General features: G+C 48.7%; 2 protein-coding genes across 7 annotated transcripts in view; one reads left to right on the forward strand and one right to left on the reverse strand.

Moving 5' to 3' along the window:
* Positions 1-10,075, forward strand: part of Golga7b (golgin A7 family member B) — a 14,255-nt gene extending 4,180 nt beyond the window's left edge. Inside the window, 5 exon segments of the mRNA XM_015494603.2 lie at positions 2,970-3,095; positions 6,441-6,593; positions 6,679-6,780; positions 7,991-8,055; positions 8,057-10,075. Of these exon segments, the coding sequence (XP_015350089.1) occupies positions 2,970-3,095; positions 6,441-6,593; positions 6,679-6,780; positions 7,991-8,055; positions 8,057-8,084 (474 nt within the window). The 3' untranslated portion in view covers positions 8,085-10,075.
* Positions 10,076-21,032: 10,957 nt separating this feature from the next.
* Crtac1 (cartilage acidic protein 1) overlaps positions 21,033-23,534 on the reverse strand; it is a 134,428-nt gene continuing 131,926 nt past the window's right edge. For 3 of the 6 annotated variants that reach the window (XM_015494601.2, XM_048807105.1, XM_048807106.1), the window contains exons 14-15: positions 22,197-22,340; positions 21,568-21,746 (exon numbers count right to left, since the gene is read on the reverse strand). In XM_015494601.2, the coding sequence (XP_015350087.1) occupies positions 21,625-21,746; positions 22,197-22,340 (266 nt within the window). In that variant the 3' untranslated portion in view covers positions 21,568-21,624. Of the gene's footprint in view, positions 21,373-21,567; positions 21,747-22,196; positions 22,341-22,978; positions 23,041-23,534 lie in introns of those variants that run through there. The other 3 variants (XM_048807104.1, XM_048807107.1, XM_015494599.2) reach the window with 3 other exon arrangements.

Below are 23,534 nucleotides of genomic sequence, written 5' to 3' on the forward strand. Positions count from 1 at the left end.
AAAAAAAAAAAAAAAAAAAAAAAAAAAGAAAACCCCCTCCTGCTTCCTGGAAGCTGGGTAGCTGGCAAGTGGCCTGTGGCCTGGTTCTAGGTCTTGTTCAAGGTTCCTGCCATGAGATTCTTTGTTTCTAATTTGGCAACTCTAGGAATCAGTCTGGTCCACCGATGAGCCTTACTTGGCCTGCTAGTACTTATGCATTTAAAAAATATATTAGAAATATTTAAATATCAGGATATTGATGCTAAGAAAGTAAAGATGTGTGGTTTCCTTTAGAAAACCAGAGTGTGGGTGCAAAGTCTCACATGACAGTCATTAGCAGTCTCCCTGAGATAGGGTGTGAGTTCTCTAATTAGCCACAGGCCCCACCTGGTCCACTTACTGCTTTGCCTTTAAAAGCACTTGTGTTCACCATCCCTGATGAGGCCTCTAGAATGTCAGGGCTGGGAGAGGTCTTAGTGATTATGGAGTTCCAATGTCTGCTTGAAATGGAGACCCAAGGAGGGGCAGACTTGCCCAGGGTTGTGTGGTCTAGGTTCAGGGCTGCTATTCCCTTAGTGGACCATCTTCCACCAGGGCCTCTTGGCACTTCACAACTGAGCCACCATGAATGAAGAGAGCCAGGAGATCCTCTCTTGCCTTAAGCACCATTCTTACTAACTGAATATGAGTCTGCAGTGTGTGCTCTCTGTGGGTCTGGGACACCAATGTTATGTCACATAAAATGTGTGTCTGATTCCATCCTGGCTCCTAATCATCAGGTGGATCTCCTTCAGGCAGTGATCCAAGGACCCAGGCTTGTTCCAACTTATGGTTCCACCATCTTCAACACACAGATCCACTGATTTCCGTGAAGGGGGAAGAGCAGGGAAGAGTGTCAGGTCTTTAGGAGTCAAGCCTACACTTACCATTCATCACTTCTATTCACGTCCACTCAGGCATATGGCCACCCGTAACTGCATGGGAGCCTGGGAATTAATTTAGCTGTGTGCCTAGGGGAAAGAAGAAATGGCTGGTCAATCAGTCACTAGAGACTCCTGGTAGCATACACATCCATTCAATGGCCAAAGCAATGTTCTTTCCATTCTCACCACCCCTTTGCCTGGTTAGGTCTACTTGAGTTTTCCCCTGCACCACTACAAAGGGAATCATCCCCTGACTGGCTCCTTACAGCACTCTTACCTACTTTTCAAAAAACTGCCAGAATGATCCTCCTAGAACTACTGGAATCCATGATTTGCTCTCGTAAATTGGTTTTAGAAGGGCAAAGGAAGGTCACGATCTTTTACTTTTCTCTAAAAATTGCAACATTATGTAGAAATCCGAACTAGACCAAGCAGGGACATTAATGATTAAATTACTTATATTACCAAAACATTTTTATTTTCAAAGTCATCACAGGATCCTAATAGATGTCAAGGATACTTGCTTAACAGAAACCTGGATTACAAGATCAAGGTATATTAAGACCTGAGGGACATTTATGTATTATTTAATCCAATCCCAATACTTTGGGATCACATCTCTTACCCAGAGCAAGGTTCACCTGGATTTTGGACAGTCTTATGTGCTCTAATTCTCATCTTTTCAGGACCTTAATGCCACAATTATCTACTTCTATCTTATAGACAAGCTTTCTTTTTTTATTTTCCCCCAAACTTTTCAGCATCTCCCATCCTAAATCCTCCCCGTCAACAGAAACCTGTATGGCTTTGTGATCTAACCCTGTCTCCTCTACACTCCATCTCCTCTGCTCTCTTCTACTTTGCAAACCAACTCTGTTCTTGCTGAGATCTGCCTCTAGCCACTGGAGTAGATTGTGCCTGCTATCTTCGTTATTCTGCAGAAGTGTCTCCATTTGTCCAGTTGAATTTTCTCCCCACCCCTCGGCAACCCCTGGCTTTCCTTTAGGTCTCAACACAGGCTTTAGGAGGCCTTTTCTGGGTAAGTGTTTCTGGATAAATGTGACTTCTTTGTACCATTTATCACAGTCTAATTCATTATATATTTACTTGTCGTCCTCCCTGGAGCTCACAGACTATCTTCTGCACAGCAACCCCAGAGCCTGGCACTTGTAGGGACTCAATAAAGGAGAGTTGAGTGACTGAATGGATTCAGCTTAATTACACAGGAAGAACTGGCTGTCTGTTCACTGTGCCTTCAGGGCTTGGTCTCCATGTGGTTCAGCGTTGGGCATATTTCACCCAGTGGGATGTCGGTCTCCAGTGTGAGGCTGGAGGTGGAAGAAGAGACCTTGTTCTTACCTGGAGTCAAGCCCACTCCCCTCAAGTGCTAGGCTCTGTGTCAATGTCAAGTCTGCAGATGAGGACAAGAGGCAGAAGTCACCCTGCTCCTTCCCACCAGGGAAGGCTATTGCTTCAACTTCTGCCTCAATCCACTGGGTCCACAGTTTTCTCTGGGGAAATTTAGATATTCTTGGGCCTTTCTTTCTTGTGGTGAGAAGTGCTGAACATGAAAACCATTTGTGATGCTCGCTGTCCTCAGCCATAACTTGGTTGGAACTTCAGTCTCCCTGAGTCCAGAGGCACAGAAGGGTCTCCTTTTGTCCCATGGGTCCTCATCTCCCAACCCAGTCACAAGTTCCTCTCTCAGGGCCTGAAGCTACAGTTATGTTCTGAGCTGGGCTCCCCAAGCACAGGGATGGCGACCAGAGTGTCTTATTCATCTTGTTTCATGTGCTGTTGATAATTCCAGAACCTGTCATTTTGGCTCACCTTAGCATTTTTTTTTTTTTTAAGGTATTTCTGGGATAAGTCCCGCAGCTCCTTGAATAATTCCATAATGCTGCTTCCCCAGGGCCCTCCTGGAGCACTTGCGTGTGGCTGGCTCCCCGCTGTTTGCAGGGAACTTTCTTGGTTCTAGCACAGAAAGACTTACACTCTGGGGAACTGCTTGGGATAAACTGGGAAGGATGATCACCCTCAGCATGTGCTTCCTATCTATCTCCTCAGGTCCACAATCTGCAGGAGCTCCGGCGCAGTGCCTCGCTGGCCACCAAGGTCTTTATCCAGAGAGACTATAGCGATGGGACCATTTGTCAGTTCCAGACCAAATTCCCCCCAGAGCTGGACAGCCGGGTAAGGATGCCTTTTTCTAAACTTGAGACCCAGGGCTGTGACGAGACCGAGGATCTTACTGGAGTGCATATTTTTTCCAGGATCATGTGACACATAATATAAGATACATAACTTGTTCAGCCACTTCCAATGGAAGAATAAAAAAAAAAAGCTGTTAACATTGTCTTGCTGTCTCTTCATAGGAAAAAAAAAAAAAAAACCCTCAGAGATTTTCCAGTCTAGCAGCTCTCAAATTTCAGTTGCATGAGAAGCATCTAGAGAACTTGTTAAACAAATGTGAATTCCCAAGTCCTACAGGGTGATATTATGTGTCATCCAGAGATGCTGATTCAGTTGGACGGTGGTTGTGGAATCTCCATTTATCGACAGCCATTCTTTTTTTCTTAAATATTTTTTTTGGTTATAGGTGGATGTAATACTTTTATTTTATTTTATTTATTTTTATATGGTGCTGAGAATTGAACCCAGTGCCTCACACGTGCCAGGTGAGCATTCTACCACTGAGCCACAACCCCAGCCCTCGACAGCCTTCTTTACCTTGGCTGAACATCGGAATTTCTTGGGGAGTTAAAAATAAATCCTGATGTCCTGGCTGTACCCCAAATCAATTAAATCAGATTCTTTGGGAGAGGGGCTCAGGCAGGCATCAGCATTGTTCTAAATTTTAATTTTACTTTAGTCACAATTGTTTGAATTAAAAAAAAATTTTTGTTTTGGTACCAGGGATTGAACCCAGGGGCACTTAATCACTAAGCCACATTAGCAGCTCTTTTTATTTTGAGTCAGGGTCTCGATAAGATGCTTAGGGCCTCACCAAATTGCTGAGGCTAACTTTAAACTTGCAATCCTCCTGCCTCAGCCTCCCAAGCAGCTGGGTATGGGTGTGTACCACCATGCTGGCTCTATATTTCTTTTTGATGAGGAATTCCCAGGTAAATTGGAATCAAGTGGTTCAAAGGTCATGCTCTGAGGGTTGCTGGGGTGGTGTTTCTTCACACATTAGGGTCACCTGGGAGCTTTGGGGAAAGCTACCTTGCAGGGTATCAACTTGGGTAGGTAGGGCAGTGACAGTTTTTGCTGCTCTGAACCATCCTCCTCCTTCCCAGATTATTTGAATCAAAATCTCTTGAGGGTGAGACTTGTGCACCTTAGGCCTTAAAACCTGCTCAGATGATGTTATTATGCTGCCAGAAATGAGCACTACTAATCCCTTGTCTGTGGGCTCATTAGCAGTGCAAGATCTCAAAGTCCACCTTGGATCTCCTGCATCTGAATCTGCATTTTAATGAGATCCTTAGGTTATGTATATATGCATTAAAACTTGGGAAGCATCACATCAGTCCATTTTCTCAAGGAAACTAAGGGCTGGAAAGAGGAAGTGGCATACCTAAGTTAGACAGCAACAGAAGGGCCTGGGGCCTTGCCATTCTGCTTTTCCACACAACTCTGATTTTCTTACGCATGGGATGGCATCTTCAGTGGGTATAGATAAAATAGATGCTGTGTGATCAGAGTTGTGGCAGGGAAGGCTGGAAACCCAGAGGGAGAGTGAGGGGTTTCTTTTACCTCCTCCCTGCCTTGCACAAAGGGGAGAGCCAGTTGTTCCACCTTTGTCTGCTAAGTGTCACCAAAGGCAGGCAGCCAAAGGCTCTGGTCTCAGTCATTACCTTCAGGCCAGGCACAGGGGGGCCTCAAGGACCATAGGTGCTTGTGAAGCATTACTATGGAGTTTTGTTCCTCTTTTGTGGGTGATGCAGCCCCTGTTCCAAGGCTGCCTTAGAATTGGCCTGGGATTAGGAAGGGAGGGGGGAAGGTCCTGATCCTTCCACTCAGCAACCCAGGCAGGTCTGAAGTATTTCACCAAGTATTTATTAGGCTCCTGCCATGTATTAGGCACTGGGGATAGAGGAATGGAATTGTGGTCTCTATTTTTTAGTAGATGATACAGAAAATAGAAAAGGAAGTAGATAAACACATAGTAGCTCAGGTGGTATGAATATTAGAAGAAGGTGATGGTTCCCAGGTTCCCAGGGGTAAGGTGTCCTGGGAGAGGGGAGTGTGCAGGAGAGGCTGGAGGGAAGTAAGGGATGAGCCCTGGGGTGTGCCGGGAGAGTGCTGCAGCTGCGCACAGGCACAAAGGGCCCAAGATGTTTTCAATAAGCAGGGAATGGGTGCAGAGGATAGCAGGAGTGGGCTCCATGGTGTGGCAGGGTCAGGCTATGAGACCCTGGCAGGCACTGTTAGGACTTCTTGGATTTTACTTGGAGTGATGTGGGAAGACTGGAAGGTGTGGCATGACTCAATTTTAATAGGAAATTATGGCAGGGGTAGGGCAGGGAGGGACAGTGGTACGGCCAGAGATGGAGATGACTAAGGCCAAGGCCAAGGAGCACTAGGTCCTTGTAGTCTCAGGACCATAGAGCAGTCCTCATTTATAAAATGAGGATGGCAGTAGTACTTTTCTGATAGAATTATTAGGAAGGGTAACTTAGAGTACATAAAACATGCCCAGCTGAACTTGCCTACAATCCCAGGGGCTTAGGAGGCTGAGGAAAATTCAAAGCCAGCCTCAGCAACTTAGTGAAGCCATAAGCAACTTAGTAAGACTTTCTCAAAATAAAAAAAATTAAAAAGGGGGACTGATAATGTGGCCCAGTGGTTAAGCACCTTTGGGTTCAATCCCCAGTATCAAAAAAAAAAAAAAAAAAAAAGCTTAGTACACAGAAAGTGCTTAATAAAGTTTAGCTATCATTATTCCAGGTGTGCAGGAGAGGACATCTTCTCAGTTGTCCACTCACATGTGGCTGTGCTGTGCAGGGTGACTTCTTAGCTAGGAGGGAATGTCCTCTCCTGGAGAGACTCTCTGGAGGTCTCACCTGATCAGTCTCATGCAGGTGGGCCCCAGAAGAGACATGGAGGACCCCTAGATATTTGGTCCTGAACTCTGACATGACCATCAAAATGGGAAGTGACAAAGTCCCTACAACACTTGTCTGAGCTTCTGCGGAAAGCATCTGCAATATCACAGGAGTCTCCTAATCCTAAGAGAGGCAAACAGCTATTCTTATTCCTATTTTATAGATGAGGAAACTGAAGACTAGTGTAAGTAAGTGGTCAATCAAGGTTGCAAAACTAGTTGATGACCAAGTCTGGACTGGTTGTGGCCTCCTGCCTCCCAGTCCAGGGTTCTTTCTGTTCCACCTGTAGCCTCTCTGTCTTACTGTGTGACTATATGTCATCTCTCCCCCATTTGTGACCCCACCACTGTCATCTGAGCCCCACCTGTTTCTGTCCACACTCCAGGGAGGCTAACTTTGGCTTGGCTTTGTCCTTTTCTCCCTCCAGATTGAGCGACAGCTCTTTGAGGAGACTGTGAAGACTCTCAATGGCTTCTACGCAGAGGCAGAGAAGATTGGGGGAAGCTCCTACCTCGAGGGCTGCCTGGCTTGTGCCACAGCCTACTTCATCTTCCTCTGCATGGAGACCCACTATGAGAAGGTGGTGCCTCCCCAGCCTCCCTGCGTCTCCCTCCCCACCAGCTTCACCGCTGCACGGTCACCCTCACTGGCCCCTGTTTTTGCAGGTTCTCAAGAAGATCTCCCGCTACATCCAGGAGCAGAATGAGAAGATCTTTGCGCCTCGAGGCCTCCTGCTCACGGACCCTGTGGAGCGTGGGATGAGGGTTGTATCCTTGCTGGCTCTTCTGTGCCAGGGCACGGAGCTGCCAACTGGGGGTTCCCTGGGGAGGCTGCCAGGAAATGGGAGCTACCCTAGGAGTCTCCATTCAGGGCCTGCCCTGGAATCTGCATGTCACTGGTCTTTGGCCCCAAACCACCATAAGTTATTGGGGTGAGTTTCAGGTCTGCACTTATTGAGCCCATGTAATCAGTGCTTAATATACAGCAGGTGCCACAGTAAGGGCTTTGAAACTATGAATTCATGTAATTCTCTTCACAACACCCTCAGGTAGGCAGTTCTTATTCTCCTTTATGTATCTGGACGCTGAAGTTAAATAACTGGCTCAAGGTCGCCCAGCAGGTCAGTATCAGACCCAGGATTCGAGCTCAGGCCCACCCTTAACCATAAGGCTGTTTCAGCTTTCAAGAACTATGTAAATCATCTCATGAATATGCAAATATTCCTCATTTAATTTCCCACAATGGGTCTCATTGTTCCTTATTCACAGGTGAGAAGAACTGGGTCTTGGTGGGAGACTGGGCAAGAGGTGGGCCATAGTTCTGCTGGTTCTATTTAGAATAGCAGGGGGACAGGTGTGCCCACATTCCTCCCTCCCCCCCCCCAGCAACAACAAGAGCAGAATAGTTAATTTTACTTTCAAATGGAGAAGAAAAAGAGGAAAGAAAACAAAACGTCCAGAAACCACACATACAGAGCGTCTCGAGCAATGCTTCTTTCCCCTGAGTCTGTCCCATGTGGCAGGTAGAGTGCTTAGAGGGTACCTACGTAGTTAATCTTCACAGTAACCCAAAGGTTCTATTATTATTATTCCCATTCGACAGACCAATAATTGATCATTAACGAGTGACTGGCCTAGCTTGTGAGTGGCAGGATTTGAATGCAGCGCACTGAAGTCCTCATATTTCTGGCGCAGTTACACCACCTCGGTAGCACAGGGGTGGCCTGCGATAGATACTGCTCTGTGAGGGCGGGGCCCTGCCTCGTGTGATGGGGCTGTGGACCCGGCTCAGCGCTCAGCGACTCATTTAGCTGAGTGCGTGGACGCCCGCAGCTCCAGGCCTGCCCAGCCCCGCTGTCCAGGAAGCTACGCGAGCTCAGCTGCCGGGGCTGCTCATGGCCCCTGCGCTTAGCTGGGTTCACACCGGCCCCTGCTCGGCGGCGGGCGGCTCTCAGCGCTCCTTAACCCAGGACCGCAGATCGAGATCTCCATCTATGAGGACCGGTGCAGCAGTGGCAGCTCCAGCAGCGGCAGCAGCAGCGGCTGGGGGTGGCGGGGCGGGGGCCCGGTGACTGGCCGAGAGTCCCTGCAGGGAGGTGTATGGCCGGAGTGAGGGCCTCGCAGACCTGCGGCGGCTGCGCTACCAGAGCACCCGCTTCTAAGTCTTCTCTGGGTCTACCAAGCTGACCGGGTTGGAAGTGAGAGCGACTGTCCCTGTGTTTCCTGTGAGCGCTCAGCTCAAGCTCCCAGCCCCTTCCTCGATGGCAGGATTGGTCCACTTCCTGACCTGGGAAAAGCTGGGGTGGGGAGAACACTGTTTGGACAATCCCTCTCTTCCTTGGCTTCTTTCCCAACACCCCCGAGGGAGGCTCAGAGAATTCCCACCCTGCATGATCCTTCACCCCAAAGCCAACATCCACCAGGACTCTCTTCCTTTGCCCCTGCTCTCAGTGCTGTCTTTCAGTGTCAGCTTTTTTTTTTTTTTTTAGACCACTTCAGGGTCCCTGCCTGTCTATGATGCCACTTCTGCCAAATTGGAGATCTGGGGAGATGGGCATCTTGGTGGGGATCTATTCAGCTGCTCCTGACCTCGTCCAGATCTGTGGCTTCCCTGTCTTCCACCCAGAGTTGGAAGCCCATCTGAGCCCTGCCAAAAAGTATCCAGCTTTGAGACTTTCAGGACACCTGTCACTGGTTGAGGGGAATACACTCTGGGCTCTGAAAGGTTCTATGGGGGTCTGGACAAACTTTGTGGAAAGATGTGGCCAGGGAAGTTAGAATTTCCTGAACCAGAGCCAATTTCCAGATTTTAGGACCTGTGTGCGTGCGTGCACGTGTGTGTAAGCATGCACATTTGTGAATATGCACATGCACAAGCATGCACGTGTGCACCAGTGTATAAATGTAAGTGCACCTGTGTGAGTGGGTGCAAACACAGGAGTGTGAGTGTGTGTGTGCGCACATGTGTATAAATGTGTTTGAGTGCATATGTGTACCTGAGTACACATGTATAAAGTGTGAATGTGAGTGCATGTGAACACGTGTAGGCATGATGTATGTGTGAGTGTACCTGTGTGCATGAGTGTGCATAGATGAGTGTGACTAAGTGTGAGCATGTGAGTACTTGTATGAGTGCATGTGTCTGTGTGTGAGAGTGCACTTGTGTTCCCCTCGGCTGCCAGGCTGACTTCCCAGCTCTGCATCCTGCCGTGTTGTGTTACACAATGGTAGATGGTGTGGCTTCTTTCCCATGTCGGTCCTCATCCCTTGTTGGGGGCTGTCAGCCTGGATCTTTCTCCTGGCCTCTCCCCCACCTTCGGACTCTACTGTGCACATTCTAGCAGAAGAGAAGTCAGGGTCCTGGAGAGCAGAGCCAACCTTCCAGTGGCCTTCAGTGTACCTCTCCCAGCCCCCGTGATGAGACAGTGGGGCCACAGATGCTGCATATTCAGCCCACCCAGGTGCCAGGGCTCTTTAAAACCGTGCAGGTGAAACGTTCTTGGACATTCAAAGGAGGTGGCAACCAGCAGGGGCAAAGGTAAATTCTCACTGCAAAGACAGCAGGAATGTCCAGCTATTGGTGCTCTGGCTCCTGAAGTCCAGGGGAGCCAGTGGGAAGGGGGCAGCCTGGCGTCTGGGGCCCAGAAGATGGACAGAAAGGGGCTGCCTACCTCACCTGGCAGGAGGTGCTAGAAGTGGACATGAAACACCAGCCGCTGTAGGTAGCTTTCTGGAACCAAAGAGGGGCCTGGTTTTCTCCTGGACGTGGGAGCAGCAGAGGGAGCAAACACCTACCCAGAGAGCTGGAGAGGGTGGCCCAGCCCTTGAGGGCTCAAGGGTCTGGGTCACAGGGAGTCCTGGTGCAAGGAGCTCCCTGGAGAGCTGTAGTGCAGTGGGCTCTGTTACGGCCCCTGACTCCTGGCCATGACCGGTGCAGCCCTGGCCCACTGTTGGCTGAGAATTGAGTCTGATCATGCACCTCCGGTGGGAGGGTGGGCAGGGCACAGGCCAAACAGTAGCCTTTTGTTTTATTATTTCTTTTTCCAATAAAGGGACTTGCCCAGCTTGAGTCTCATGCTGTCTTATCTGCCCCATGATGACGGGGGCCAGTTCCATATTCTAGGATCATGTGGGGAGGGGCTTGGCTGTCTGAGTCAGCTGGCCTAGCATGTACTTGAGGTAGCAGAACTGACACAGGGCTCGGATGGACCTGTCTTCTTGAGTTTAGGGTTTAGTGGGGTGGTCGGCCTGTCAGGCTTTCTAATCTGATCTTTGGGTGAGTCTGCAGTCTTGGGTTGCCAGAACAGGTTCAAATTGAAAGCCAGGCCAAAAGTAATTAGTGAATTAGATACTACCCAATTTTTGAGTTCTTACCCTGGGTTGGGCCCTGTTAGGAGTTGGATCACATGAATTACTCAGTACTAAAGAATGGAAAGTAGGTAGGTGTTGGAGCCCAGCAGCTATGTCTTGGAGTTTATAAAACAAAACACTAATTGAGTACCTACTGTGTGCCAGGTACTTTGTTAAAACCATATGCTAGGAACTGGAGGGGATTTTAAGGTTACCTGCATCTTCTCCTAGAAGTGTAATGAGAGGCTGAAAGACTTGCCTCATCACAAAGCTGGCTGATGATCTTCGAATGGAAGTTTCCTGACCCAGTGGGTAGCAAGCAGGTAGGAAGCTGGGTAGTAATCAGGTAGGAAGCTGCTTGAAGCTTCAGGAGGCTGGGGTCACATAGATCTGTAGGCCAGAGAGGGCCTCATCAGACGATGGGGATAGCAGCTCTGGTCTCTGGGGTGGGCCTAGGGGGTCCCCTCCAGATGGTTCTGTGAACTCCAAGTGATTTTCAGGCTTCTACTCACTGCCCATAAGGAATAGTTTGGTATTTACCTGAGGCCTGGGCCGGCTGGACTTTTGCCTGTGCTCAAGCCTGGGCTGTGAGGGCTGCTACGAGTTGTGGGAGGTGGGGGCTGTTCTCTTAACCAGTGTGGAGGTTCATTCTGTAGTGCTTTTTGGGGTAGGGTGTTTATTCTATCCCAAGGTCAGACTTGAACCCCAGCCAAGTGTTTTAGGGAGGAAGTGCTGTAGATGGGTGAGGATTTCCAAAGTGGAAAACCCACTCTGAGTGCTAATCTGGCAGAGAGTTCTTTGACCTTCCCGCTTTCAAATATTGGCAATAATGATGATAACAAAAGTATCTAACATTTAACAGCCTCATCTGGGCCAAGGTATGAGGCTAGGACTCTATATAATTCATCATTGAATCATCACAACAACCCTCTATGGTGTGGGTTATTATTATTCCCAGATAAGGAGACTGAGGTCATAGAAGTTAAATTGCCCAGAGTCACATAACTAGGAAGTGGCAGAGCTTGACTTTGAACCTAGACAGTCTGATTTCAAACTGTGGGGAAGTGGATCAATACATCTAGCTTCAAAGGCCTCTGCAGGCATCATCAGGTTGGGATCTGGTAGATTCCCAGGAAAGGACCTGAAGCTTTGGGCTCCAAGTTGGAGCTGGTCCCTCCTTGCACAGGGCATTGCAGGAGTGTGGGTGGGGTGTGCTCATGGATTTCTGGGACCCACAGGGACATCCTGGTAAAGGTCAATGGAAAGACCCAATTCTGCAGACCTGTGGGATGTGGCTTCTCTTGGCTGGCTCAGTTATGGGGACAGAGACTTGGGTCTGATTGTAGCCTTGTGTTTCCTGCATCCCCCTTGCTGGCCAGGGACAGGCCCTAAAAGGATCAATGAAGCAGAAGAACTGTGATCTTGCCTCAGCCAGATTGTGCTCCCTTTCCCCGTCCCCTGCTGTCCCTTCCCAAGGGCACATCCCACCTGGCGTGCCCAAGCAGTTCTTGCTGCACCTTTCTCTCTTCACTGGGCCAGCTTCCTCCCTTGGCCAAAGGCAGGTGTGTGTGAAGACAAGGCTTGCAGAAGCTCCAGTGCCGCCTAGTGGCAGAATCATGTGCTGCACCTGGGAGTCAAAAGCAGTGGCTCGCAGACCCACTTGGCTGCTGTGAAACTTCACTAACAGCCCCCAAACCAGCAGCTGCTGCCACCTGCAAGAAGTTTTCTGTAGTTTCTGGAGGTGCAGGGTGAGGGTGGAGTCCACCAGTGGCCAGTCTTCCAACATGGGGCTAGTGCTGGGCTGACTTCTGGGCACCCACTGGTCTGGGTACTCCTCTCCCTGTCCATATCTTTGAAAGGATTCCAGGTGAGAAGGGTCTGGGCAGGAGGCACCCTCACTGGGGTTTGGCCTTGCTGTTTATCTAAGGATTAGACAAAACAAATACCACTCCAAGTCACTCCAGAGTGTGTGCTCTGGCTTTGTGGCAGACGGTGGAGACTCCTAGAATCCGTTTCTTTGATTGTAAGGCGGGGTATTGACACTTTACAGGATTGTCTAGATCTGCATTTTCAACCTTGAATGAAATGGGAGTCACCTGAAGCATGACCAACAGCCAAAGCTTGGTCCTGTTTTAATTGTTTTGGGCACACAGAGCCTGTCATCAGGATTTTAAAACCTCCCCAGGGATTCTAATGTGAAGGCAAGGTCAAGAACCCCTCATTTCAACAGCATCAAGAACCTATGGGCCTTCCAAGGGTCTCCAAAAATGTCTGAAACCTGAATAAAAAAATTACCAGTTCCCCAAAAGCAACCAGATGTAGGATGAGCACAAACTGTTTGATTCCCACATAAGGCAAATTGCATCAAACTTATCTGTTCGTGGTTCCCCTGGCAGAAGTGGTGAATGGAAGGGACCTAGGGACTCCTGATATTCTGCTTCTTGGCCAGAATACTCATAACCCAGGGGCACTCACTTCACAAAAATCCATTGTGCTATACACTTAAGATCTGTGTATTTTTCTGTACGTGTGATAAATTTCAATAAAATTTACCAAAAACTGTTGGCTCCAAAATAGGAAAAGAAAGCACAAAATTGAAATTACCATTTTATTAAAGATCTACAAATATAATGCATTATGTCAAATGAGATGGCTGCGATTGTGTACATACATATATGTGTATGTACATCTCTGTGTATTTGATATTTACTCTGGGTTGTGGATGTATACAAAAGTGTTTGATATGGTGAGGGTTGGGAGAGTGGGCTCCAAAAGAGAAGGTCCATGGTGCCTAAGAATCTTAAAAACATCTGAGTTTATACCAGGAGTTCCTAACCTTGACGCCCGCCCCCTGCCTCCACATTTGTGTGCATAATCTGTACTTTAACTTGGGGAAAGAATCCATAGCTCTCAGCAGATTCCCCAGAGGGTATATGACCAGCTCCTAAAAGGTTAAGAACAACTGGTTTTGAAAAGTCAGTGAGAAACTGGCTGCAAACGTGCCTGGCATAACATAGGTGCTTGGTAATGTCAGTTGCTTTCCTTGCTTTCAAGGCCCAGCCTTCAGGGGTTTCCACATGACCCTTCTCAGGTGACTTCTAGGAGGATTTATTCTCCTGGCAGTACCAAGGGCAGACTGTGCCAAGCTCACAGCTCTAATTCCAAGGGGCCATTCAGAAGGCCTGTCATTTTGGTATCCGCAGGATGCAGAACTTAGTGCATAACATCCAGGGGCTGCGCTGGGGCTTTTGGTTTTGGATCAGAGAGGATGGAGGAGAAGGAAATGTGTGAAGGGAATCAGAGGGCTGCACCAGCTGGGGGACCCCCACAGATTCCCTCAACTTCCCTGAGTCTCAGCTTTGTCATTTGTAAAACAAGAGCATTATGAACATGCATCTTTGTAAATGATAATCTGCTGCTCCAATGTAAGATATTATTGTTATTGCAGAAGTGACACCAGGACCTCATTATACAATGGCCTAATGATACCGATTTTATAGCAGGTTTCTGATTCTTGCATAGAATAAACAGATAATTTATCCAAGCCTTCACTGATTCCCTAATATAAGCCAGGAACACTCATGTACATTATTATTCCATTTGATTTCTCTAGCACTCTGGTGGGTGGTTATACTTGAAATCTGATTTTATAGATGAGGAAACATGTTCCAGGTTGTTAGGTAGCTTGACAAGGGCCCACAGCTGGCAAGTGTCAGAGCAAAGACTTGAACCTAAGTCCCTGACTCCAAATCCAGCTCCGTTCTGCCACTCCATGTCACAGTCAGATGCAAGGCGCCGTTCTACCTGGATTGACTCAAAGACAGATTCCAGACCCACAGTGAAACACGTGGGCAAACGCAGACACAGAAAAATTCGTTTTGCAGGGGTATGGATGTGCTCGTTATTTTGGAGTAATTCAAGTTATCGATTTCTGTAATGGAAAAGTGATTGGAGACCGGCTACCACCTGAGAGCAGTGCTGAGCGAGGCCCCAGGCAGGAGGAAACGTTGTGCGTAGCTTACAAGGCTTCCAATTTGGTGAGGGTCCTTCTCCCTGCTGCCCCCAATTAATTGGTAATTAATTGAGGGCAGCTGAGGGTGGGGATCTTCTCCTACTCATTTCTACATCCTCCTTCCCCTGCCCTACGTGCCTGTCACGGGGCCTGCCTCACCTTGGCAGGTGAATGGGGGATGCAGCCATCCCAGGCTGCCTGGAAGAGGGAGAATATGCAGTGGTGTAATCCGCAGGCCCCGGAGGCAACCTGCCTCAGCAACAGCACAGGCTAATGCAGACATGCAGCAGTCACTGAGTGATGCAATTGAACTGCAAGTAGTCCTGGCTTAAGTCAAACAAAGGGTGCAGGCAGTGACCCCAGGCCATCCCCTGCACTGGGAAGCAGCTCTCAGGAACACTGCTCTGGCTGCATTCTTGTGGCTCTGCTCATGACCTCCGGGGAGGGGAAGGAGGTGCACAATCCCGACCCCCCTCAGCCTCTGCCTGTACATCCTGCACACCATGGTTTGAGGAGGGTAAAATCTTTTTTGAGGGTTACTTTTCCAGGAAGTCTGGACTGGGGGCCCTAGAGGATGAAGTACCTTGAATGGGAGAGTGGACGGATGGACGGACGGACGGATGGATGGATGGATGGATGGATGAATAAGTGGGTGCAGGGAGATGACTGATGGACCAGAGATGAGTGAGAGGGCTGCCTGGCTTGAGATGGATGCTTGAGGACCCTGGAGAGGCAGGTGAATGGATGGGTTCCGATCGGCCCTGTGCTCCCCTGTGCAGATCTAAATGCAGGGCTGGACTCTTCAAAGGGAAGATGCTGTGCTCACCCGGTCCTCAAATGAACTCTGCATTTGTAACTCTGAGTGATGGATGTGTCTTGTTGGGAAGGATTCTTATAGGTCTAATATCACCCCAGTTAATGACTTATAGATTGTTGTAAAATCAGGTGCGGCTAGAAGCGAAACCAGGAGGTTGAAGGGCCGGGAACAGATTTGATAATAATCCGTGCATTTCATCAGTCCAGGCTCCTTACATGTTTTATGTTTTTCGCTCCGTTCATCAGTCCTGAGTGCCTTACATGTTTTATGTGGAGGGAGCTTTGCCACCATTCCTCCACGTTGGTATTACTGCTTCCATCTTGCAGATGAAGAAACTGAGGCTTAGAGAGGAAATAACTAGCTTCCCGCCACTTTGGGGTGCAAGGTGGAGTGTCTGGGATTCAAAAATTGGAGTCTTTGATTCCCAAGTCTCAGGGTGAAGAGAAAATTTTAAGATGGAAGGAGGGGAGGAGGGAGAGCCGGGAGATTTTTGCACCCAATCTCCAAAGACAGTGTGGCTTCTCAGCACAAGAGACTCTGCAGTGGGCTGAGGCAATGAGGGTGCCCCGGACACAGCCCCAAGGCCTCTTCTACCTCCTCTGTGCCTCTGCCTTCCAGGGCTGTAAATCTTGAGCCTGAGCCTGCAGCTGCAGAGAGGGTGTACATTTGATTTTTCTTCCCCCATTTGGCCTAAATGTGTCCCTCTTCCACCGTCCCAAGAGGAACTGGGGAGCTAAGGTGTGTGTTTCTCACTTGGAGGAGCTCCTCAGAGGGAGGAAATTAGCCCTTTGATTGGGAGGTTGCATTACATGATTCTGAGGGTGAAATCCTACATGGCCGCTCCAGGCCTGGCTGTGCAGAAGGAGGTACCTTTATGGGAATTGCTCTGGCCCCCGTCTACTTTCCTCCTGGCAGCCTGGCTGGGGGCATGGGGTTCCAGGTGGGATTCATTGGGAAGGGGTGACACAGTCTCCTTCAGTCCCACCCTCATCCCCATCTACTGCCCCTGACTCTCCTTGTCAGCTGTCCGTCATTCAGAGCTTTGGTCCCAGCTGTGCCAGGGCCCAAGCATGCCCTTCTGGTCACTTGGTAGTCATGGATCTGGGCTCAGTTTCCATGTCAACAACACAGGAAGAACCAGCACTGTGCCTCTTATTCCTGAAATTGTGTATGCACTTGAGCTTCTGAAATACTTGGGGCTTTTTGGAGAAGGCGACTGTGAATGGCCTGTGGCTGAGCTCTTGGGAGAGCAGAAGGCAGCGTGAGCCAGGAAGAGGCCTGGAGAAGGAGGCAGAGTCTGTGGTCTTAGGGAAAGTCACGGGACCTTTTTGCACCTCAATTTCCCCACATGAAAAGATGGGGCTCTATTAGATGACTTCCCAGGTGCCTCTATACTTAATGCTTAAGGGTTCTAGGGTGAGGGCTGAATCCCAAGCCAGTTCATTAGTTTCTGGTGACCTTTGCTCTGTGTGGTTGGTCAATTCCATGCCCACCTGCTCCATTGACCTTGTTTTATGACTATTATCTGGAGATGACATACATGACCACTAAGCTGAACCTGGCACAGCCCAGGCCCAGGAAGGTTGGCTCTGCCCCTTTATGACGGTTTGCAGTCCTGCGTTCTTGTTCCTGCTAACCTGTCAGCATCCTGGGAGTGGTCAGGCTCCTTCACATCTTTCCACCACCCCAGGGTACCCAGCAGCATATGCTGTAAAGCACAGGGGCTATGGCACTGCATAGGTCTGGGAGCTCCATCCGGAACTTTGCTACTTAATTATGTCAAGTTCATATAGTAACTATGAGGTATCCGAGTTAAGGTTAACAGTCAAATGTAATAAATAACTCTGTGAGGCTTTGTCCCTTCTTTACAGATGAGCAACTGAGGTTCAAGGACTCCTCACCTACCGTAAGTCTTTACCCAAATGCTACTTTCCCAGGTAGGCCCTCCCTGGCCCACCCTATTTAAAATGACAGTGTGCCCCCATTACGCCACTCCCAAATTACATTGTTGCTGTTTCTCTCCCCTGCTGCCCACAGCCCTTAGAATCTTCTAACATGCTATCCAATTTACTCCTTATGTTTATTACTTAGTCCCTGGTACATGCTACCCGTGCAGGAATCTTTGTTAGCATTGCTCACAGGTGTATATCCCAAGCCACTAGAACAACACCCAGCACATAGTAAGTGCCTAATCAATGCATGTTGCGTGAACATCTGGTTAAGTAACTTCCCCAGGTGTCAATTATCAGGAGATTGTGCAGTAGAAGGCTTAAGAGCCAGGCTGTAGAGCTAGACAGTTTGGGATTTGAATTATAGTATTTGTCACTCTAGCTAGCTGTGACCTTGGGTAACTTATTCTTTCTGAGCCTCAGTTTCTTTGGTAATAAAATAGACAAATAACATTTGTCTTGCAGGATGGGTGGAGGATTAATGGAGACACATATGTAAAGTTCTTGGCATATGGTGGGCATTCCGTAAATGTTAGCTCCTTTCCCTGAGGATATTTTTTTTCTCTTCCTGCTTCTCGTTTTCCCTCTGATGGCCTACCCTTTGACCACTTCACTGTTCAACAGCAGCTCCTTAAGAGGACAGAGCTGCTGAAGGCGGGGTTGGCATTATCCGTGGTGTGAACCAGCCCAAGCTCTCTTGCCCTCCTTCTTTGTCCTTCCAGGATGTGCCTGTTGCCAAGGAGACGCAACATCAGCCCTTGGCAGGTTCCTGGCCCCTGGCTGGGGTTCTGGCCACACATGGAAGGAGCTAGACTTTGGGGATGGGTGACCATGTGGGGCGGGGGAGAGGAGAGAGCAGGAACTCAGCCTGCTTCCTGGGCTGGGAGTCTGGGTGGGGGGCATCCTTTTGGAGTCTGCTGGAAAAGCTCAGCTGGCTCCCTAAGAAAATGAAGTGTTCACTCTCCTGTCTCCATGCGGCTCTTGGAAGCTACAGTGGCGTTCTTTCCTGCGCTGAGGTCCACGACACCAGTCCGGGTGTGATTCCCAGACCCTGGGAGGGGGCCATAGCAGCCAGAGTGACTCATAATCAGACTCCTGGCCCTCAGAATGGCACCTTCCCAGAGCAGGGCTGGCCACTGTGTAGACACATCCTTGAAGAGGCCTGGAGGATGATTTCACCATTTTGCACCGGAGAAGGCCAGCCAAACTCCCCCATGCGAGGGTCCTCACGGCCATCTCTTTTTACGGGCTTGGAGGAGACTGAGGTACCTGCCTCAGGTACCTGACCCTTCCCACCCCAGCCAGTGACCTTGCAGCTTGAGAGATTGTGGCATTTCTGTAAAGCAGTTACCCACCTGGAGGAAGGGGGCTGGAGTAGTAGTTAAGAGTACAGGCAGAGAAGCCAGACTGCCTGAGACCCAGTCCTGCCTTTGTGTATTCCAGCCGTGTGACCCCGACAAACCACTTAGCTTATCTGTGAAACTGGGTAATTATAGCACTTTCCTTTTGGGACCATGGTGAGGCTTAAGCTTGTTGATTCTTGCAGAGTTTAGATCTGACCCAGACCTGCCACTCACTCGCTGCAGACTACTCCTGTCTTCTTCAGGGGTACATTCTTGAGCAGAGGCTGTATTCTTGGACAGATGAAAATGGTATTATTATTATTTAGCCTTTCTTGATAAATGGAGTCTGGCAATCCAGCCCACCTTCTGCTCGGCAGGAGTGGGTTTCCACTTCTCCATCTGTATCATCCCTGCTCGGCCCATTTCATTACTCGCCTGCCCCTGAGGGTCTTTGTTGTTTTTGTTACATCTTCACATCCAGCATAAGCCAACAAGGGTGTCAGGAACCCGAGTGGGGCTATGAGACCGAGAAAAGACAGACCTGTCTGTGCTCAGAAGGGGGCAGCAAGGGTTCATTCGATGCTGCCACCGCAGGTCTCAGAGGAAGATGAATTAGAATAAGAGGGGGATGGGTATGCTGGGCCTGGCTAGCCTGCATGTGGCTTTGCACTCACATGTCTGTGGCTAGAAAATACAGGTAAGCGAATACCCTGAACTTGAGCCACCTGGCTCAGAAATCCTGGACCCCGGTCCACTGGGAAGTTCCTGTTTTGGGGGCCCAAATGTTGAACTGTTTTCTGTATCTTTTAGTCTCATATTTTTCCTAACACAAGCATCTTGGGGACAGGAGGCTTGACTTCCTCAACGGAGGGAACTTGTCACATTCCTTATGGAGGGACCAAGCACAGGAGGTTCTCGGGAAATGCTTGCTAAGTAAATATATGGATGGATGAATGGATGCAACCAAGAATTTAGCTAAACTTTTCAGAAAGCCCTTTGTTATCCCCCTCCGGTCCCTGCACTTGGTAGTGTGGGGGCAGAAATCAGGTTACCTTTGCTCACCGTTATATATCTAGAGCCCAGTTCAGTCCTGGGCCCTTAGCAAGTGTCCAATCTATATCTGCTAAATGAACGAACGAATGAATGAAATGGAATGGAAAGCCTTTTTGCTCTGGAGTGTGGTCACTGTAATTGTGCTCCTAATAATTGGGAGCCTTGAATTCCTCTTTGTAACTCCTTTCTGACTCCACCCACTGAACAGAGTGAAATGACCCAGATAGACCCCATCACACGAAACTCGAAATACAGGAGTTCAACGCCTTCTCTGAAGCTGTCATCCTGAAGCTTCTGGTGTCCTTGGCAGACCATCTCCCCTGTTGTCTTGTCCCTTCCTTCTTGTGAGGCCAGTCAATGGGCCCGGTTATCTTGTCATTTACAACTGCATTTGGAGTCATCCCTCTGTGGGTTTTGGGTTTTGCTTATCTCACTATCTGAGATCCACTTATTAGTTCTAAAAAGGCAACAGCTTCCGGAATGACTGGGGATAGTCTCAGCAGTGACAGCTGCCCCTTAACTCCTCTGATAAGACACCATGGTGGGAAAGGGCTCCAGCCCTGGCTTGGGACCCGTTGGCTCTGTGACCTTGGGCAGAGTGACCTTGATCACTTCATCTCTCTGAGCCTCATCTCTGAGGCCCTTTCAGATCTTTAATTTTATGTCAATACACAGGAATGAGTTTTCCAGAAGTAGAGCGATTTTTAAGTTGGTCTATGCTTCTCAAGGAAATTGTAGCTGTTTTCATTTTAAAACTTTTCATTTAAGCTCCTGTTCTGAGTGTAAAAACAGCACTAGCTACAAGGAACTCATATTTTGTGATTTATTGGGAGTATTATTATGATATCAGAAAAAGGTAGTTTTTTTGTTAAATATGTTTTTAAAAGGCTTGCTGCATTCTTAAGTGTGATTTTATTATATCTTGGAGCAACTTTTTTCCCCCATGAAGAATAGATCTGTGATTTATAATGCGCCTTCACTACCCGCGGCTGGCTGTGAACATATTCTGTAGAGTTACATCATCCCTAAAGGCTGCTCTGGCTATAGGAGCTTCCAGATTTCTAAGCACATTGCAAAGATTGAATTGCGAGGTTCTTTCTAGAAATGAGGATAACCTGAGACTAGCCAGACCCACATCCAGGCACATATGGAAGAATCTTAAAAAGGAAAGGGCCTTTGAGGATATACCAGCCCAATTCTATTGTCATTTAGATTAGGGAAATGGAGACCCAGAGTGGAGAAGTGACCTCCCCCAGGTAAATGGCGAAGAGTGTTCCCTTACTGTCTGCCAATTGCTCATCTCTTATCCCTCGTTTGATCCAAACCCTGGTCCCCCGCCCCCCAAAATGAACATTTTTGTATATACCCAAACCACTGCTCATGCCTGGGGTGGTGCTTTCCCTGTATTATGACTTGTTTTCCAAGCACCTTCTGGTAGAAGGGCTGCTGCTACAACCAGCATCTTGCCCAGACACATTTTGCCCCCACTAGCTAGGTGGTGATATGTAGCAGAGACTTTATTGGCATAGTTTCCCCAGAAAAGAGGCTAGAATACTTAAGAAGTTCAAATTTTAACATTTTTATCCAGAGTCCCAAAGGCTCACCCTTTTTCCCTCCCCTAATCACTTTGGACTCTAATAAGGCTTTTCTGCCACAGGAAGTCAGGGTGCACAAAGCAGAAACAGCAGAAGCTGGACCAGCAGGTACATGATACATTACCGAATCAACTGAGCAAGCAACCACGTGGGAGCCATCTTTGTTAAGGGCAAAATAAGAAGTTCACGAGAACACAGGAAAGACAGGACTATCTTGATTCTTCTGAAGGAGTGAGGGAGGCTGGATGGGGTACAGGGGAGACTTTCTTTTTCTGTTTTCTCAGAAAACATGCAAAGAAAGACTTCACAAACAACTAAGGTTGCAACAGTATCTCCCAAACTTCCCTTTTCAAAGATGGCCACCCTGCTGTCCACTTAGAGGGAGCACATGGCAGAATCTATTGGGTATGGAAAGAGACAGGCAGCAGGAGAGAGATTTAGTTTTCCACAAAGGTTGTTAGTTTTGTATTTTTTTTTCCTTTATTGATGGAGTTTAAAGTGCATATAACTGAAGGCAAAGTCCAAGGACTAGAGAAAGATATGAGGCCTGAGATAGAGGCTCAGAGATTCTAAAGGCAGCCGAAGAAGAATACCCACCTAAAAAGGCCACTTGAGCTGCAAAAAGGACAGGGAAGGGAAGTAGAGAATGGGGAAGAGAGAAAGGAGAGAGGGATAGGATTGGGGTGGAGGAAAGAGTTTGGGAGGAAGAAGACAAACATGGGTTCAGAAATTTAGAAAAAGATGACTCATAGGAGTTAGTTTATATCCCAGCTATGAAAATATGGGCTGACTTCTAGGTAGGAATGCTTGTTTTAGGAGATGTGAGAAGAATGATAGCCTAAGGCCAGGACAGCACCCCTGGGGCCCTGTAGGTGGGGGTTAGTAGTAATGGGGCCTCTCCAAGCTCCTGCCATGATTTTCCCTGGAGACTCAATGGTAGACTAAGGAGACTGTCTATATTCAGGAGAAGGCAGGGCTGAGGACCTTGATCTGCAGCCCACCCAGAGCTTCCCAGTGAAAGACAACTTTGATTTACTACTAGACTGTGGCTGGGGGCCCACTCACCCACACAGGCTGTGCCATCCTCATTAGGCTCAAAGCCCCGACTGCATCTCTTGTTGGTTCGGCATCTGTAGCTTCCGTAGGTGTTGACACACACTGGCTTGTCTCGAGGGCACACAAATGGGAACTGGATGCATTCATTGGTATCTGCAAGGTGAGGGGAGCCACTCACCAGGGAGGTGTGGGGCAGTGGGTCCTAGCTCAGGCTGTGTGCCCACCCACTCACTCTGTGACCTTGGGCATGTCCCTTCTTGATGGGCCTCCATTTCCTTTCTTCAGTTCCCTTGGCTGGCTCCTCCCTACTTGACTTCTACATGGTGGGGTGGCACTCAGGCTTGGTCCTGGGTCTTCTTTTCTATCCACCACAGTTTCTCTAGGTGATCTCCTTGCATATGGATGACTGCAAACTTTCTGTCTCTAGCCATAACCTCTCCTTTGAGCTCCAGACTCATGAATCCACTCACCAATGACCTACTTGACAGTTCCACCTGGATATCTAATACACACCTCAAACTTAATATGTCCAAAATGGAACTTTAGATTTCCCTCAGCCCTTAAACCTCTCCTTCCCCCGTTCCCATCTTCCTTAGCTCAATCAATGCTACCATCATCTACTCAACTGCTCCAGAAGAAATTGGAGCGATCCCCCAATCCTCCCTTTTCTTCACCCCCATACACAATCCCACAGCAGGTCCTGTCTGTTCTGCCCCACAGTGCACCTCTTGCCTGTCCACCTTCCTCACTCCTCTGCCACCACCCTATTCCCAGCCCCCATGATCTCTTGCCTGGAGTTCTGCAGTTGGCGCCTTACTGGCCTCCTGGCTTCCACTCTTCCCTCCAATCCAATCTGCAATTCAGCAGCCAGAGTGATCTTTTAAAAATGTGAATCACATCAGGTCACTCTCCTGCTTAACTTCCAAGGGCCCTAAGAACAAAATCCAGCCTTCTTCCCAGAGCCTGAAGCCCCTCCTTGACCTGGTGCTGCCTCCTCCATGTCATCTCAGGCATATGGGCCTCCTGCCTGCCCCTTGGGCACAGCAAGCCTTTTCCTACCTTGGGCTCTTCACCCCTGCCCTCTCCTCTGCCAGGAGAGCTTCCCACTCAGCTCATCCTGAGGCTGCATTCTTCTCATCCTTGGGGGCTCAGCATAAAAGAATCCTATCCAGTATCCCTCCCTGCCTACTCTGTTCAGAACAGTTTCCAGAGAGCATCTTGTTTACAGGTTCTTAAACTATCCTGCCTAGCTGTGTGATCCCATGGTTGGGGTCAGTCTCCCTCTACCAGAAGGAACACCTCTCAGAGAAGGCACTTGGGCTGCACCCTGAGGGCCCAGCATGGTGC

The sequence above is a fragment of the Marmota marmota genome, unplaced genomic scaffold (assembly GCF_001458135.2).
Source record: "Marmota marmota marmota unplaced genomic scaffold, marMar, whole genome shotgun sequence".
Taxonomy (NCBI): Eukaryota; Metazoa; Chordata; class Mammalia; order Rodentia; family Sciuridae; genus Marmota; species Marmota marmota.